General features: G+C 42.4%; 1 protein-coding gene across 3 annotated transcripts; it reads right to left on the reverse strand.

Annotated features, from left to right (window-relative positions):
- Positions 1–227: 227 nt before the first annotated feature.
- Positions 228–16,522, reverse strand: LOC6591752 (Kv channel-interacting protein 1). Of its 3 annotated transcripts, none has more exons than XM_026994819.1 (7): positions 16,417–16,522; positions 15,789–16,078; positions 3,563–4,140; positions 2,413–2,482; positions 2,047–2,117; positions 1,756–1,950; positions 228–663 (listed from the first exon to the last, which is right to left on the reverse strand). In XM_026994819.1, exons 3-7 carry the CDS (start codon positions 3,716–3,718, stop codon positions 535–537), a joined length of 621 nt encoding a protein of 206 aa, XP_026850620.1. In that variant the 5' UTR covers positions 3,719–4,140; positions 15,789–16,078; positions 16,417–16,522; the 3' UTR covers positions 228–534. The 3 variants fall into 3 exon arrangements, with proteins under 3 accessions (XP_026850620.1, XP_026850619.1, XP_002017413.1); XM_026994818.1 differs by having other exon boundaries at positions 15,596–16,078; XM_002017377.2 differs by lacking the exons at positions 15,789–16,078; positions 16,417–16,522 and adding an exon at positions 15,495–15,511.
- Between the last annotated feature and the right edge of the window lie 215 nt (positions 16,523–16,737).

The following is a 16,737-nucleotide window of genomic DNA, read 5'->3' on the forward strand; positions in this document are numbered from 1 at the left end:
TATACCAATTCCATTAACGAATCAATCATTGCGGTTTGGTGGTTTAGTTTTTAGTTTTTAGTTTAGTTTTTTTTTCTTGAAATAAAGTCCATTTACACATTCAAATATCGTAGGTATATATGTTTAGTAAATACATATAAGACCAATTCGCTTTTTACGGCAGGATTAAATTCATAATATGCTCAAAAAATTACATATTCTTCATATTCATATTCATATTCTGATCTATTCTGCTTCATCATTATCATCATAAGTATTTCATTTTTATCCATTTCTAGTTATACAATAACACACTCATAAAGTTTAAAGTTTTTCTTCTTTCGATATTTGGCCTAAACTAATGTTAATTATTAATATGTTTCATTTCCTCTTTTGCCATCAATTTCACTGGTGTTTTTGTCATAGGTAGTAGATGTTTTTTTTTGGAGGATTCCGTCCCCGATTTTTCTTTGCTTTGGTTTATTGCATTTATAGATCTATAAGCGATACTATAGTCTTCGAGGTGGTCAACAACACTGGCCCGTCCTCTTGTCATCAAAGGTCGTTGTCGAACATCTGCAGTGAGCGCGTCACCAAATCGTCCTTCAGACAGGCCTCCAAGAACTCCTCTATCGTTATGATGCCGTCCTGATTCAAGTCCAGCTTACGAAACACACGATCCACCTTTAAGTAAAAAAAAAACACAAATTACGTTTATTTTCCCTCTTGCCTGGATTTACTCTTTTGGCAAACAGAAATCAATTTTCGATTTAATCTTTCGTTTTAATTTTCCCGACTTTTCATCATTATCAATAAGTGCGCGGGCGGAGGCGGGGACGGTCATGCAACGTGCCATGAGCGACGTGCGTCATTAAGTAAAATATCCGCCGCTGTTTCCGCGCATGAAAGCATCCGCTCTTCGCCTTTCCTCTTTCCCATACGTTGAGTATCGTTGAGCTGTCAATGCATTTTCAATACCCCTCTGGTGCAATTTCCCCACTGTTTTCCCCCACAATTATAATTACTCATACGCACTGTGAGCCCGCGACCAACGTCAGCGGATGCTGCATGTTATGTCAAGTGTGGCTCTTGCATAAAAAATGAAGCGCACAAAACTGTGCCCACAGCGATAGAGAGATATGCAGACAGAGACGCAGAAATTGTGACAGAGAGAGAGTGAGAGAGAGAGGTGGCAGGAATAAAGCCTCTGTCTAGATAAACAAGGATTTGTGCTCTGCATCTCTCGGCATTTTAATGAAGCTCTTTGTGTGGCGTGCCCAAAGCTTATCACTGATTGCGAAATGCAAATAGAATTGTATGCCGAGATTTAGGGGACCCTGGATTCCTCTATAACCGGATTATTGTTGGTGGAGTCCACTGCATGTAAAGGTCTTAAGTTTTGGTGGTTCCAACTTTATGCTTATGAGATCGATACTTCGGTATAGAGCGTACTTATATCTTCAGAACTCTTTTGTTAAATAAAATATTCGGATTTTAAATACAAATATAGTCAAATTAAGACCGTACTATTCAAAATAATTATACGTAATATATTAAAATTTATGAGATATACTTAATCTATTTATTTTATAACATTTTCATATTATTGGTAACATGTAAGTGAAAGCACTTTCCTCTTGCAATTTCATGGCTTTTTTCCTGCTTGTATGATTTAAGATATCTTTCAATTTATCAAATGAGTGACACCGGATTGGTCTTCACTTTGTCCCCCATTGAGAACCACTTTGGGCCATATCACTAGATTTGAGTCCTCACCTGATCCCTCGCTTTGCGATCGTCCTCAGGCTGGTGTGGTCTCCTGCCCATAAGCTCGTGAATGGCCAAGATGATTTCGCTCAGCTCGCCGCGACTGATCCGGCCATCGCCATTCAGGTCGTAGAGCTTGAATGTCCAGCGGAGGCGCTCGTAGACAGAGCCGCGCAGCAGGGTCGACAAGGTGACCAGTAAATCCTAATAACCATCAATGTGTGCAGCATGAATAGGAACATGAACATATACTCGTAAATGTAGATTGCGCAAACTTCATTATAATGAGATGGTAATTACCCGAAAACTAATGGCGCCATTGCAATTAACATCGAACGCCTTGAACACATAATGAGCGTATAAACTCGAATCTATATAAATGGAATAGGCAAAGAGAACAAAAAAAAAATGTCACAATTATGGGCGTGTCGGAGATTCTTTTTCAGTGGGGCTTTAGGGGTTTTTTTGGGGGCATTCGGTATTCTGACAGCCGGGTATTGCGGACGCAGCTGCTGCAAAGGCGAAATGGTCGCTTAAGTGGCGCTTTATGACGCGCAACTATAAAAAGGCAAAGCATAAGACCTCAGCGACAACATCGAATGGAGTGGCAGAAGCATACACTGGGAGTGGTGGGGCATATACACACACATATATACATATACTTACTGCCATGTGGAAAGAATTTGGCGTAAATATCCTTAAAACAATCCTCGTGCACCACGCCCTCGGGGCATTCCTGCAAAAGAAAAATCGCCATGAAAATGTTTTGCTTAGCTGCTTGGATGAGGGAAAAAGAAAGAGCAAATGTAATGAAAGAGGATACGCAAAATATTAAGGACTAGTAATAGAAGGACTCTGCAATGCCCTATTTCTTTAAATTCCTTAAGAAATTTGAGAATAAGTAGCAATCTTCTGCTCTGCCACTATATTGTGGAAAAATTCAATTGGACACGAGGCCTTCAGAACTATCCGTTGATAAGTTAGTCATCCTTAGTGATTCAGTTAGTGAGTGGTTTTATTTTGCTAAATATGTACTTTAAATGAAATTACCCCTGGTAATCCTACAGTTACGGAGTATCAGACCTAAGTAGATTATCAAACAAGGCCCCTTGAAGCCTTAGCTGCTCGCTCACAAAGTTTTCTACACTTTCAAAGTTTTCTATTCGCAAAGTAAACAATTTTCGCCAGGTTAATTGAGTAAACAGTACCGCAGCAGCGACCTCGAACTGCGAGCCATCAATAAGGGCAGCCATCGGCCATAATAACGATCAATAAAACCAACCATCAATAAGACAAACTATCAGTAAGACAAACTATCAATGGCGCAAAGTAAGTATCAGTATCAGAGAGGGGCACGGCACACTGCAGTAAGGCAAACTATCCATTTACTTGACCCAATGCTCATCTCCTGTTGACCCACATATACGAGTATTTTACTCGTATAGAAACTTTTTCCGAATGAGCGCGCAAATGCTGCAATTGCAAGTGCTGCTTGCTCTCCTCCACGTCCTGTCGAATCAGTGCCTGGACCCACACACGCAAACAAAGAGAGCGACGACAATTCATTTGCAATGAAACCCAAAACGCGTGTGCATTAAAATGGGCGGCCATTTATGGCAACACTCTCTTTGGCACGCCATTCGCCGGTCACCAGTATTTGGGTCTTACATTTTAAAGGATTCTTTTGGGGCATTGCGAAGGCGATAATCAGCGAGACTTCTACGATATTCCCAATCTGCCAATAATTATAATCATTGTAAGCAAACTTAAACCGTTTCAAAAAGAGATATTAGTTGAGAATAAATATATGTCTTACTGTTTTGAATCCCCTGTACATGACGCGGATTTCCTGTTTGGTGAACTTCGTTTGGCGGCACAGATCCTCGAGGGCAACGGGTATGGGCTTAGGCACTCGTGTTTGTTCCAACTCATAGACCACCTCCTCGATAGGGCTTTCTGGTGGTGAGGCCATGGTTGTTCTTGCTGTACTTCTACTTCTACTTCCTCTTCCACTTCCACTTCAGCTCTGACTTGTTCGTGGTATTGGTTTGGTTTTGCAGTTGTTGCTTAATTAACTCTTGTTAATTATGATTTACGGTTTAATATCAATTCGCATTTGAGGTGCTCTGTTAGAGGTTTTTAGATGGCACATAACGAACCCATGGTGCTTAAATTCGCTGGCAAGGCCACACAAAACCCGGTGAGTATTCAATTTCTTTGTCCCTTTTTTTATGGGTTCTCCTTCTTCTCTTTCCTGGTACGGGCGCAGACGATGTTGTTGCGGCTGTCAATCCCTTTCGGCGTATCCTCTTTATTTTGTATTTTTTTTGGTGGTTTTTGGTTACGGTTTCCTTTATGGCGCGTTCCGCTAAGTCGCTAATGAGGCAACCATTTCTGAAAGAGAGGAAAACAGAGTATGGGAAAGGTTACATAAATCAGGTGGTGATGGTGGAAGGACGCCTTGCAGCAGCCGGAAGTGCAACTCGTAGCAGGTATGTGTGTGTGTGTGTGCTTTATATATACATCGAGTATACGCCTTGTTGACTGCCGTCAGGTCTGTGGCTGGCTCTAGTGCCGGGCGAGTAACATGCAAATGGAGATTATTATTGCGTACCATAAATCAAAGGCGCGAATCGAGTTATGCGCGCACTTCGGCGTAGTTGCAGCACTCACCTGCCACACGTTGCAGGGCAGGTAGGAAGGCAGGCTTAGGTTGTTGCCCAGACGAAATTAATGAGCACTTTGCATGCAAATGAATTGAATGCCAGTTCGCTCTGGCAGGTTGTTTGTTTGCTTTGCACCGATGCCAATGCAGCACTTAGCAAATCCTCTTCTGAATTGAGTTTAAACTGGTAAGTGAAATGGGAATTGCCAAGACAATGCTAAATGGATTGGATTGCTAATGCTAACTCGAGTGGGTTTTGCTGCAGTAGAAGAACGTTCGTCAAAATTTCCCAGAAAACACATCCATTCCAAGTTCTGTTGTCCTATTAAATCGTTGGCTTGAAAGTAATCCCATAAACCTAGAAAATTCAATTTCTTTCCGACTCAAGTCCGCATCCTTGTCGTTTTACTCTGACAAATTTCAACAGCCCTTCAATATTTATCAGCGAAAAGTCAAAAAGTTTTTGCTGCAAACTATTTCCACTCTATTTCCATTTTGCATTTCCATTCTATTTGCTCTTACACACACACACAGACAGTCGGGAGAGAGACGATGGTTGAGCGTTTGCGATTCGGTGGAAAAAAGGCTGGAGTCGGGTAGGGTAGGGAAGGGTAAGGGTTTCCATTTCCGACGTCACGGCTATTTTTCAGCTGGAATTGATTAAGCACCAGATAAGCCAAAATGGGGTCACTGCGAAACGGAAATAGCTTTGACAGTTTTAATCCAAGCAGCATATTTATGTTCCTTTTTTCACAGCTTTCACTTCCCACTTAACTACTTTTTTCTTTTTTTGCTGGTTCTTCGCCTTTGAGTCACACTTATGCTTCCTGCTGGGCAAATTGCTGCACTCATTTCCTGGTTGTACAAATTTTGTTGAAAACAATGAAACTTTGCATACCCTAGCTGACCCGTCCGACCCTTTTGCCGCCATGTCAATCAGAAGCACTGGAAAAACTGGTTTTAATGCCGTACCGATGAGCAAGCCGTTGAAGGGTTTTGGTGGTGTCTTAATTTCGGGTTGCTCTTCTCCTGATGCGTATCACATGCCAACTGACTTAAGTTTGAATTTGGGCACATGACAATGGCCATCCATTGTCCATAGCACGAATCAGCACATTCTAATGAGTGGAATATTCAATATTTGGCTCGTACTCGAATGCGAATGCTCGATGTACTTGTTGGCGTTATCTGCCGCCAATTACTTACCATACATTGAGTGCCAATTCTGTATGATACAAAATTTCCATCACTGACTTGTTCTTAGTTTACTTGAGGGATAATACCTATGTTTTTCTTCTATTCAATTTTGATCTGTAAAGTATCAACCATGGCTCATTTTTTTCTGTAACAACTACCGGCAGAAAAAAAACATAAATCGCTTCAGTTCTATACAGAAATTTCCTCAGAAAACTTTCGTTTGCTCCAGGGCCTTTGTGTTTTCTTTTTAAATAGACTTGTCCGCTCATTCATGTTGAACATTGAATGTATAAATAAATGATGATCGGGGCAGAGCAGGACTTACATATTTATGCAGTTTTTGTGTAACCAAAACTTAAAGATTGGAATCAATAACCTAAGACCCGACGTAATGCCATAAGGAAGAGAAGTGCCGAGAGCTCCGAGCTCTTTAAGCCGGTTCAAGCGAGTGCTGGAAGTGGGTCTGCCATTAGCATAAATTGCATTTAACCGAAAGAGAGGAGGTGGAGGAGCCATAAAAACGAATGCAATGTCATACTTATACGCTCGAGTGGCAGCCAACTAATTTCATGACTCTATTTCGCACAAATCTGTGTGGCATTCGCCGAGCAGCGGGGCTGTGCAACCGCATGCATTTCACAACATTTTAAGTCCTGTTGGAGCAACGCCTCTGCATGGTCAGAGCCCGCTTCTAACACCACCGCACCCGCTCACACACCCGCACATATGTTTAGCATTCAAAGGCAGTTTTGGCCAGGGCTTTAGTGTGTGTGCTTGTGGAATGTTTGTCAAATATCACGTATACGACATGTGTTTCCGGCAAAGAGCGCACGAACACCCACAAATAGCAGCACAGGCCGTGCAGGCAATCCAGGACCTAAACGCATTCAATGCCAGGGCGAACTGCAATTAAATATTAAATCAGGTCACAGTATAAAGCTACAATGCGAAAATGCTTATTAGCCGATTGCCAATTGTTGTGAGACACAAACACAAAATTTACGAATACTCGCATGACACAGAAATGCACTTAAGGCGGCAGATAGTCCATCGGGAGGAGGCGGAGTGTAGGATTAAATGGGATATGCAAATTTTCTGGCAATGCCACTGTCAAGCATTGTATGTTTATTCATTTGTCTAATTGTGTTGTTCATGGAGCGGGTATCCCGGGGAGTCCTGTTGTGTGTGGCATGTCAGGACGTTAGCTTTTAAATGGCAACGACAACAGCAGTGGCAGTGGCAGCAGCCGCCAATCGAGGCAAGGACAAGGCTTGGCCCGGCCCGTCCCGAGCCGGCTTGCATGCAGTCATGCAATGCCACTCGAACAAAAAACTAAAACTAAACAAGAACGCACGCCAGGCCGGCCTCGTTCCCCTTCTCTTTCTCCTCCTCCATCTGCTAACATTATTCCCTCTCTATCACTATACTAACTGGAATTGTCCACAGTGGCTTGGATATTTGCACAGCATAATATTTGACATTGTTGATGAGGCAAGGCTCTAAACGAATTTGCATACATATACATCGTGCATCCTATATTTTAGCCTACAGAAAGTGAAATTATTTTGCGTTGGGAGTAAAGGCTGTTGAGGATTGTGCAGCTTACGAATAATGCCAGAGGGTTTGCTGTAGATCTTAGATAAAATAACACATATTTAACATAAGAATGAATGTACATTGTATAATATTTTGGGTAAAGGTCAATTCGGACTAAATTCTGGATCGATTAATCCTACAATCTTGAAACGAGTAAGAGCATTCAAATATTCAGCTATATTTTATTACAGAATTATATTCAAAGTCATTTGAAATGGATATTCTCGTTCGCTTATGGGGAATTCTTACAGCAAGTCAACGGCATTCATATGCCCAAATTGATCCTATTCCTTAAAAAGCAATAGTGCATCTATTTCCCACCCAAATGCCACTCTTTGCCAATAACTTTGACCCACTGTTTGGGTGCTTGTGTCTCCAAGCCTGTGGCATTGTCATTTCCCGCTGTTTTCATGCCACTTTCATGGACTACAGCAGACAGACTGGCACAATGAGAGGAGTGCCATGCTCGAGCCGAACCCTGAGCCATATCTAAATAGAAACTCCTGGCCAGAACCAACACGCAACCACAGAAGCCGCTGCCGCTGCCGCAGTCGCAGTCGCAGCTCTACTTCAATTCTGAGAGCATTATTAAATTTCGGATGGTATATCCATGCTATATCTGTGTGTGTGTGGGCGAGTATATAATTTTCATAAGGGCGGTGGGGGACCAAACAATTGAATTTTTGGCACGGCTTGTTTCGGGCTCGACCACGAGGTCACCGCCCAATCTTGATGCGCCTACCAAAGACAATAAATCAACGCCAATTATAGTCATTTTTTCATGGTTTTCTTTTTTTCCTGTGCTGTTGCGGTGCTCCTCAACCGAACCTTCGTTGGCCAAGGCAAGCGATGACGACACATGATGTACGGCTCTCAACACTTTTCAATCTCGTTCTGAACCAAATCCGGCCACAAAGTGGGGGGAGCGAAGCATGGGAATATAATGAGCCACCAAATCTCGGGAGAGATATATGCATGCCATATATCGCATACCGAATCGAAATGGCAAATGGCAAATGGCAAGTGCATTTGCATTGGCCTGCCTGTCTGGGTTGATTTTCCATCTCAGTTTCCCTCTCTCGCAGTCCAGGACGAGATGTCTGATGTTGACACGAGCCCTAAGGGGATTTGAGATAATGTTCTGTTTGCCATTAGACATCATCAGCATCTGCATCAGGTAAATTGATCGACCTTAATTGATTTATAATGCTTGCATGGAACACTCAACATTAGAGGGGATTATCTTTAATTGGATATATGTATGTACGTATTCGGAGAGCTTACAATGAAACTGCATTTTTGTTGTAGTTGCAACAAAGAGGTTGCTGTGGCTAAAAGATTGATTGACTTATGCTTGAATTAGTTAATGATTATAGTGTTTTGGGCTAAGCGTTGTGTAATGAGGGAAATATTAAACTAATTTGAAGAAATAAACGACTATTAAGACAAATTTCATAGCTAAAGTTGATGCAATATTGACAACATGTCGTATGGGTGATTACCAGTCTTAATTGTCAGTTATCCTAATAATTATTACTTAAATTATACCGACAATGTCTTTGGTTTTGAGCCTATTGCCCCTTGTACTGCTAGAAAGGATTAATAAACAATATACAAAGCTTCGAATAGATGGAACTGGAAACAATTTGTCTTTAGACCTGATTTATTTCTGATTGTTTGATTTCTTTCTCACATGTACATATGAGTATTATCTGTATCTAGATTTGACAGTATGACGCATAATTAAAGTTGGTAATTGTGCCAAAAGGATTTCTGCCAATTGCCAAGAGATCTGAGATATGGGCCCATCTTGGCTGCCAGCCAACAGATAGATAAATGGCCTATCAGAGAGTTATAAGATAGGCAGGGCACGGGGAAGGGGAAGGGAATTCCTTCCCCGGTCGTTATTCATTCCGTAAATACCGTAGAGTGTGACCAGAGTTTATTATCTTTAATGGAGTGTGAACAGCGGGTGCATTAGATTAGTTTTTAGTGGCTGGCATTTGACATTCACTTTGAGTTTTAGTTTGCGTTTGGCTTTGCCTTTGAACCGGCGCTGGAGCTTGGGGAAATCAAGCTAAAAGTGCTGATGAAAATCCCCCCTTTTGCAGTTAGTTTTTGGCTGTTAATGGAAAAGCGTGCGATAATTTAAGAGGGCATTTTCCAGCTGGGATTCTCCTTACACAAAAAACAGCGCCCTCCCCTTGCAGCTCTCTCAGATAAGCCCGGCACCGCCGAGGCGAGGCATGCCGCACGGCAGCCATAACAAACGACTCCCCAAAGCCGCAGAAGCAGCGGATCAGCGTGTGGCATGGCATATGGTTCTCGCTCTCAGTTTGCAATAATTTTTTAGTTAAACATAAGAGGGAAAAGCAATTTTCGGCAAGGCATTTTCGGCTATCTTAAATCAACAAAGCGGAGTGGGAATGGGTGCTCCCCGAGAGCTACTACGAGTATTATTAGTCGCTGCTGATGCCTTAATCGCACATCCGACACGCGACAAGTAATTGGTGGCACCTGTGTGGTATCATCGTTTCCTTCGCCCTTCTTTGTGGCCCTTCAAGTGATGGGGCAGGCATATAATCAGACAGAGGGCTCCTTCGGAAATTTTTTACATTGAAATGTTCTGGAACCCTACTATTTCATTCTTAAAGAGTTTGTCTGTTTATCAAGTGCAGTATCTTTTTACTTTTAAGCATCTTCCTGCTTTCATTGAAGTGTTCTACGAACGACATCCCGCCAAGAGTGCAGCAGCTCAAGTGGCCTTAACCGAAATGAAGTAGCAATCATAGATGAGCAATTGCTGCACTTAAAGTCTGACAAATGTTTAACAAAGATCCTAGCTGTATACATTTCAAGGAGTCGAGTCGGGCCACTTAGAGGAAGTCAGCAATCAGCTCAAGTTGCACAGACACACACATTGCATTGAGTGGAATGGCATGGAATGGGATATGTAGGATGGATGGAGTGAAAGCGAAACCGGATGCTTATTACTGGCTATCTCTGGCCCAATCAAAGTTCAACTCTGGCAACTGTGTTGTTCATTAATTTGACAGCAGTTAGGAGTCACTAAAAATGCAATTCAGCTTTAGTTATGGCCAAGGCAGGGCAAATTCTGGTACGAGACTATGCAAAAATCCGAGGGGAGCCATAGTACGAAAGTTTCCATTGCATTTCCGTGCAGAGAGAAAGTTTTCGTAACTCCCGCGCACAAAATGCAGTTATTTCTGGCAATGGCCAACAAGAAACTGGCTTCATTGTTGGCCAGCCAACAAGAAAACTGCCAAAATAGTTGCAAGCACTTCGGGGTATGGCTATGAGCAAGAGCAAGAGCAAGGAGGGGGTTTCCTATGAAAATTATACAAAAGCAAGGAGGCTTCAGAGTGGATTTAGGGACTGCTCGGGTGTACGAGTATGTTCCAAAATTTCGTATTCAACTGTGCGAAATGCTCAACAATAAAACGCCATTGAACGTCGTCCTACTGGCGACTTGTGCCCCCCACCCACTCGCACACACACTAACACTAACGGGTGGCTCTACTACCCGCTAGTCGTTATGGCCCCCGGAACTTCCGGTTTGGCGATATGCGCCAACTTTTAGACAATCATTCTCGTTGTTCCCTTTCTTGGCCAAAGGCAAAAGCTTAGCGAATTTTTGCCCCAGCTATAAATATTCCGCGATATCTACAAATACATTCATATACTCGTACATATTCGGTACTGTGCATATATATATATAGTATTTTCCTCTGTGCGTGTATGCGAACCACAAAAGTTGACTGGACAACAATTTTTTTGCCTGAATTGATTTAATTTATGAGCTGCCCTAATTTATTTCCGCCAAGCAAAACGGCAAAAGAATAGCGATGAAAAAAGTAAATTGGCTTAGGCGATTTAATTTAATTTACTACTTAACGAGAATATATGTACGAGTATTTCTATGAATTTAATTGCCATTAAACTATTTAAAGATGTTTACTATACTACTATAGTTCGAAGGAGCCAAACAGGGCCCTTTTTAATCTCTCTGCTCAATAAATACTTTTGTAGTACTATCGTTTCTCAATCCTTTTTTTCACACGGAATGTAACTATCTGAAACCCAGCTTCTTTCTAATCCGTTTTTCATTGTAGATAAGCATCATCATCATACATATGTATGCACATGTATTATAGTAATAAGTATTTAAAACTTTCTAGCATATAATCTTTAACTGGCATTCAACGAATGTGTATTTCCCTCCTCATTCTCTTTTCCAGCAGAATGTTTTAAGCCCCCCACCCCAACCTCTACCCTGCCACCACATTCAAAAACCAATTACATATTTTTTGGTGTATGTTTTGCCCAAAAGTTAATTCTTTCTCTGTGGAAAATCAACTACAAAACTAACTTTTCTCTGGTTGTTCAACATTTGTTTTTGCTCGGCTTATTTTTATGTTCACAACGAACATGGGAATGGGGAGCATCTACAAGAACATGAAGAAAAACAAGAACAATGAGGGCCGAGACCGAATAATAAAAAATTGAGCAAAAACAAAAGCCCGACAACAATTACAACAAAAGCAATGGCAATGGCAATAAAAAGAAACATTCAACTCTGGCAACTCATACAACGCGAAATGGTGGAGGCCGGATGGGGTCCCCAGGACAAACTGCGGGGTATATTCCCGAAAAGTATGCAATATTTGCCTCCTACTCTTCCTCCAGCTGGTGGTCCTTCAAGTTTGGTTGTTTGCTGCTGACTTGGCGGCTCGGGCCAGTAATTAATGCTTATAAGAGCCACTCGTTCGCTATGTGGGTGTGTGCGTGTGGTTGTACGGGGTGCTGAGCGGTGCCAGAGTTGCCACACTTTCAGTAAGCAGTTTTTTTTTTGGTAAAGGATTGTTCAAGTTAATTGCATGTTTTCAGCATACGTTTCTCTGTAACTGTGGATTTTCTCTCTCATTGGGAAAATTTGGGAAATTTTACCAGAAATCTTTGCTTGCAAAGCAGAGTTGCCCCATTTTTCTTTTTTGGAAAGTACAGGCCTTAATTGCATGATTCCTGCATATTTCAGGCGGCCAATGTAGAATGGCTTACTCTAACCAAGCTATTTCCCAGCAAAGACATTTAACTTTTGGTGCAATTTTCGATGTATTTTTTTTTCGTGTGGGGGGGGGGGGACGTGTAACACATGGCGTATGCGTGTTACGGTTGTAGGCGCCAACTTTCGGACGAAAACTTTGCTCTTATCAGCTGGCGATAAAAATATAAAAGAAAAACGAAAAGCCTCTGTCAAATATATATTGTGTGTAATGGGTATATGGGTGTTTTGGAACTTTTATAGACACATCTGGTGGCTGGGCTATGCTCGTATAAATTTCAAGTTTGTTGTTGCTCGAAAGTTAAACGTTTACTTTTTTCCTAGCTGTTGCATTCGTGTGTATCCATGTATGTTTTATGGCCTTAACCAGGGGGGAAATGTAGCAGCAGTTGCCCATTGATAAGTTAACCAGTAATGGTTTCCAAATTGATGTTCATGCTAGGGCTAGTATGTGTGATGTCCTTGGCCAGGCATAAGCATTTAAAACTACATCTAAAATGCCATTAAGATGGCTGACAATGTTCGTAGGCAGAGAGAGAGAGAGAGTTATGGCTGCTTTAAGGATTTACTTTGTTTAAAGCCGAAAGTTTGTCGGTTAATTATTCATCTAGAGACAAAACTCCGTCACGCCCATTACTCATTACTCACTTAGACGCGGACAATACGAGTACAAGTATCATTCGATTCGGCCTTTAATCACCTGTGTCATTCGATAGCCCACGCACCTGTGTATGTAACACCTAAAGTGATTAGGCAATTTATAGCCGAAGCCGTTGAATCATTTTGCACCTCACGGCTGCCATTTGGCATTAGGACCGACCTGTGCGTGTCGTGAACTTTGCTTTGCAGCCAAAAACTATTTTTGACCAAGGTTAAGGTTTCGTGACCTTATCGTGAGGTCTAGATGATAGTACGATTACCTACAAAGAGGGGAAGTTAAGCTTCTGTTAGATTACAAATTCGAGTCTTAATATTTTTATTAATCTCGTACTTCCTCTTGAGGGACTGGACTCTATCGTATACCCTTTTCACGTCTGATAATTTCTAGATCTTCTGCAGATGTCCAAATAATTCGTGTTACTATTCCTACTTTCAGCTAAAACTATTCCCTGGCCAATTTTAAGGTTCTGTGAACAATGTTTGGCTGTCTAACTAGTGAATGGTATACGGCGTGGGTTCCATTCAGGTTTACAACTAAGGCTCGCATTTTTTTGGCAACAGTCAGACGATTTTCGTGTGGCTTGTGTGCGCTGACCTTTTTTTACCTTCTCTTAGACTATTTTCTAGACAAGGTTAATGTTCTGTGACCTTATCTGGAAGACTTGGTGGGTGGCTAGCTAATGTTATTCCTATCTTCCGAGTATTTCCCCTGAATCCTCGTCGAGTAGGGCATATTGATCCCTGGTTAGTCGCGTGGCTTCCCTCCTTTTTTATTTTTAGCATTTCCATTCACAGTTTCGTGTTGCATACATCCAGGCTCTGTGTCCCTGGCTGTCCTGCTCTCATTCGCCCACTTAGAGGACAACAGCAGCCACTTTTGTGTGGGCTTTCTCTGTATCTGTGCGTGCGTATGTGTGTGTGTGAATGAAACTAGAGCGCACCTTGATGCTATTTTTAAACGCCACACAAAACAACAATTGTCGCTTAGTTTTGTGTTAAGTGTTTTTAACCATCCATGCCGCCCACTATGCCTGCCTCTTGAGGATGAGGCAAGTTCATTTCGTTTTATTTCATGGTTTCCCCTCCCCCCTGGGTTTCTCTGTCCCACAACTGCAGTTGGAGGTGCAAGTGCAGAACCTGTTAGCGGACAGCACTTAAAAATAGTTAAGGCCCAAGAGCGTCAAGTATTATATAAATAGATGACAGCTAAATACCTGCCTTCTCCTTCCTCCTTCCTCCTGTGACTACAGACACACTGACTCTCACAAGTCTGCGGGCACACATTTGTGTGGAATTTCTAATTGCTTTCCCTTGTCGAATGGCAACATCAGTGCTGGCATAAGTTGGCTTTTAAAATCGGCATGTAGATCTAAATGGAATTGACATTTGGCTTATTGGCAAACTGCATGGCAAATGCATATCTGGTCAGGACTTACTGTAAAGTTTATTTGTTGCACATATCTTTGGTTTGGTTTGTTTTGCTGGTTCTAAATGCTTATGTCGGATTAAATGGACTGGAAATTGCAACCGAATGTAAACGGGAGAATGTGAATACAGAAATGTGAATAAAAAACTGCGGATTATCTGAATTATTTATGACCTTAAATGGAATCGGCCAGAGTGCTGACTACTCTTGGAGACCCTCCGCTTGAGCTTTATTTCAAAGGGTGTTGTAAATATATTGTGATGCTGCTTAAGGACTCAAAAATCATTGTTCGAAGCTTGTGAGCTATTTTTCCCACGTTCCAAATATGTCAATTAAAGAAATGCAGCTCCCAAATACATATATATTATAATGTATTTATACGAGCTGTCAAGGTTCACCACCCCCGGCCCCCTCGCTATGGTTAAAAATATCAGACGATGACCCAAAACTGTTTTATATAATAGAAGGAAATAAATCCCAAATGTGAGATAACAATTTAATGTTAAATTAAATGAAATTCATTAAATTACAATAGATTTAAAATATATATATGAATTTTGTATAAATATAACGTATTCGGTGATAGATCAGTTTAAACTGAAATAATCTTTACCAGAGGCACTGAAAACACTCTTTGAAACTCTCAAAAACATATTGAACATATACATATAGGGCTGACTGTGCTCAGTAGCAGTTCGATCTCTTCACGTTCCCCATGTAAGAGTATCCTTTCGGGTGAGCGAATGTTTGTTTGGCCCTGTTTGCGTGTGTTTATGTCTGTTTGAGTGTGCGCGAATGTTTGTGCAACAATCCGTTTGTGCGTGTGTTTGTGTGTGCGGCTTTGGCGCCTACCCAAATAAATCGCATGCGATTAAAATTGTATACAAATCGCGTTTGGAGGCATGCGTTTTGCCTCTCTTTTTTAGTTCTTAGCGTCAGGCAGGATGCCCCCTCCCCCCCCCTGGCTTCAGTTAAATGAGTTGTTGTTTATAGTTCTTAAGAATGTGTGGGATGTGGGTGTGCATGGGTACGGCGGACGGCGGATGGCGGATGGCGGATGTGTGGGTGTGCACACATTTGCATTTGTAGCGTAACGGTGGTATGTATTGTTTACTGTTTACTTTGTAGGTTAGTTCTGCTCCAGCTTTAAGTTTACCGTTAGCTATGTGCTTCGTCGGCTCATTCTTTGTTTCGCCATCCACTCCACTCCTTGTGTATTTACCTTTGATGCCTTTGACGCGGAGCTGGTGACGGCAGCGAAGAAGACGAAAGTGGGCGAAAGCCGGACCTGGGAGACGAGACACGGCGGAGACGAGAGGCCAGGGGACCCGGGAACCCAGAGGGTTGGGTGGTTGGAGGTGGCAGGCGGCAGGCGGCAGGTGGCGGCGGGGGGCTGATTTTTGGGTGGAATTAACCTCAAAGCATGCCAGCAAACAGCTCTCCTCGAAGCACTTGACTCTCGGGTTTCGTTTCCCTTTTATTCTCGTGTATATTTTGCTCTTGCTTTTGCGTGTTTCGTTTTAATTTGTTAATGATTTCGGCATATTAATTTATTTGCATAGTTTCTTCGGGCCACACTTCAGTTGTATGCCACATTTTTGGCCAGCCGTCGGAACGAATTCTCCAAACAAATTATTGCTTTAGTATTTCTGTTGCTGTTGTTGCTGTTCCGCTCTGCTTTTCCGCAGCAAGAAAGCCAAGCAGCCTGCACAAGACAAGGAGCAAAAAACACGAAAAAAAAAAATTGAAACAGAAGAAGAAAAACTGTATCTTTTAGATCCGGGCATATCCTTTATCTCGGACACAGCAGCACCCGCAGCAGCAGCAGCGGCAGCAGCAGCGCTGTTGACGCAGCGACGCTCGCAGCGGCAGCAGTAGCAGCAGAGCAGCTGTAGCTGTAGCTGGAAAATTTCCTTTGCTTTTCCTTGGCTTCCTCCTCGGTTTTATTTTTGGTGCTTTCTCGCTAATTCGTTTCAACAATTTCTGCTGTGATTAACAACAGGAGGACGAGGACCCAGCAACAACAGAAGATAGAAGTTTTACCACAAATCCCCCAAACTGGAGAGGAGCAAGAACCGCGCACCGTTCTTCCAAGTCCGTTTGACGTTAGCAGGAGCAGGAGCAGGAGCCACTGCACTTCGCATTCGACAAGAAACCGTTCGACGCGCGCACCCGAGTGTCCTATACACAACTGATTACAGTTGGAGTCGAGTCCTCGGCGGCTGCCAGGACTGCGAAAATGTTTAGCAGCAGGAGCAGCGGCATTCGCTTCGTTTCGCTTCCACGCTTCGTGTCGTGTCATGTCCTGTCGTGTCGTGTCGTGCCGTCTGTGCCGCATCCCGTTCTCGTTCCCGTTTTCGCTCT

Source organism: Drosophila persimilis, unplaced genomic scaffold, assembly GCF_003286085.1.
Source record: "Drosophila persimilis strain 14011-0111.01,24,50 unplaced genomic scaffold, DperRS2 tig00000000-arrow-pilon, whole genome shotgun sequence".
Classification (NCBI taxonomy): domain Eukaryota; kingdom Metazoa; phylum Arthropoda; class Insecta; order Diptera; family Drosophilidae; genus Drosophila; species Drosophila persimilis.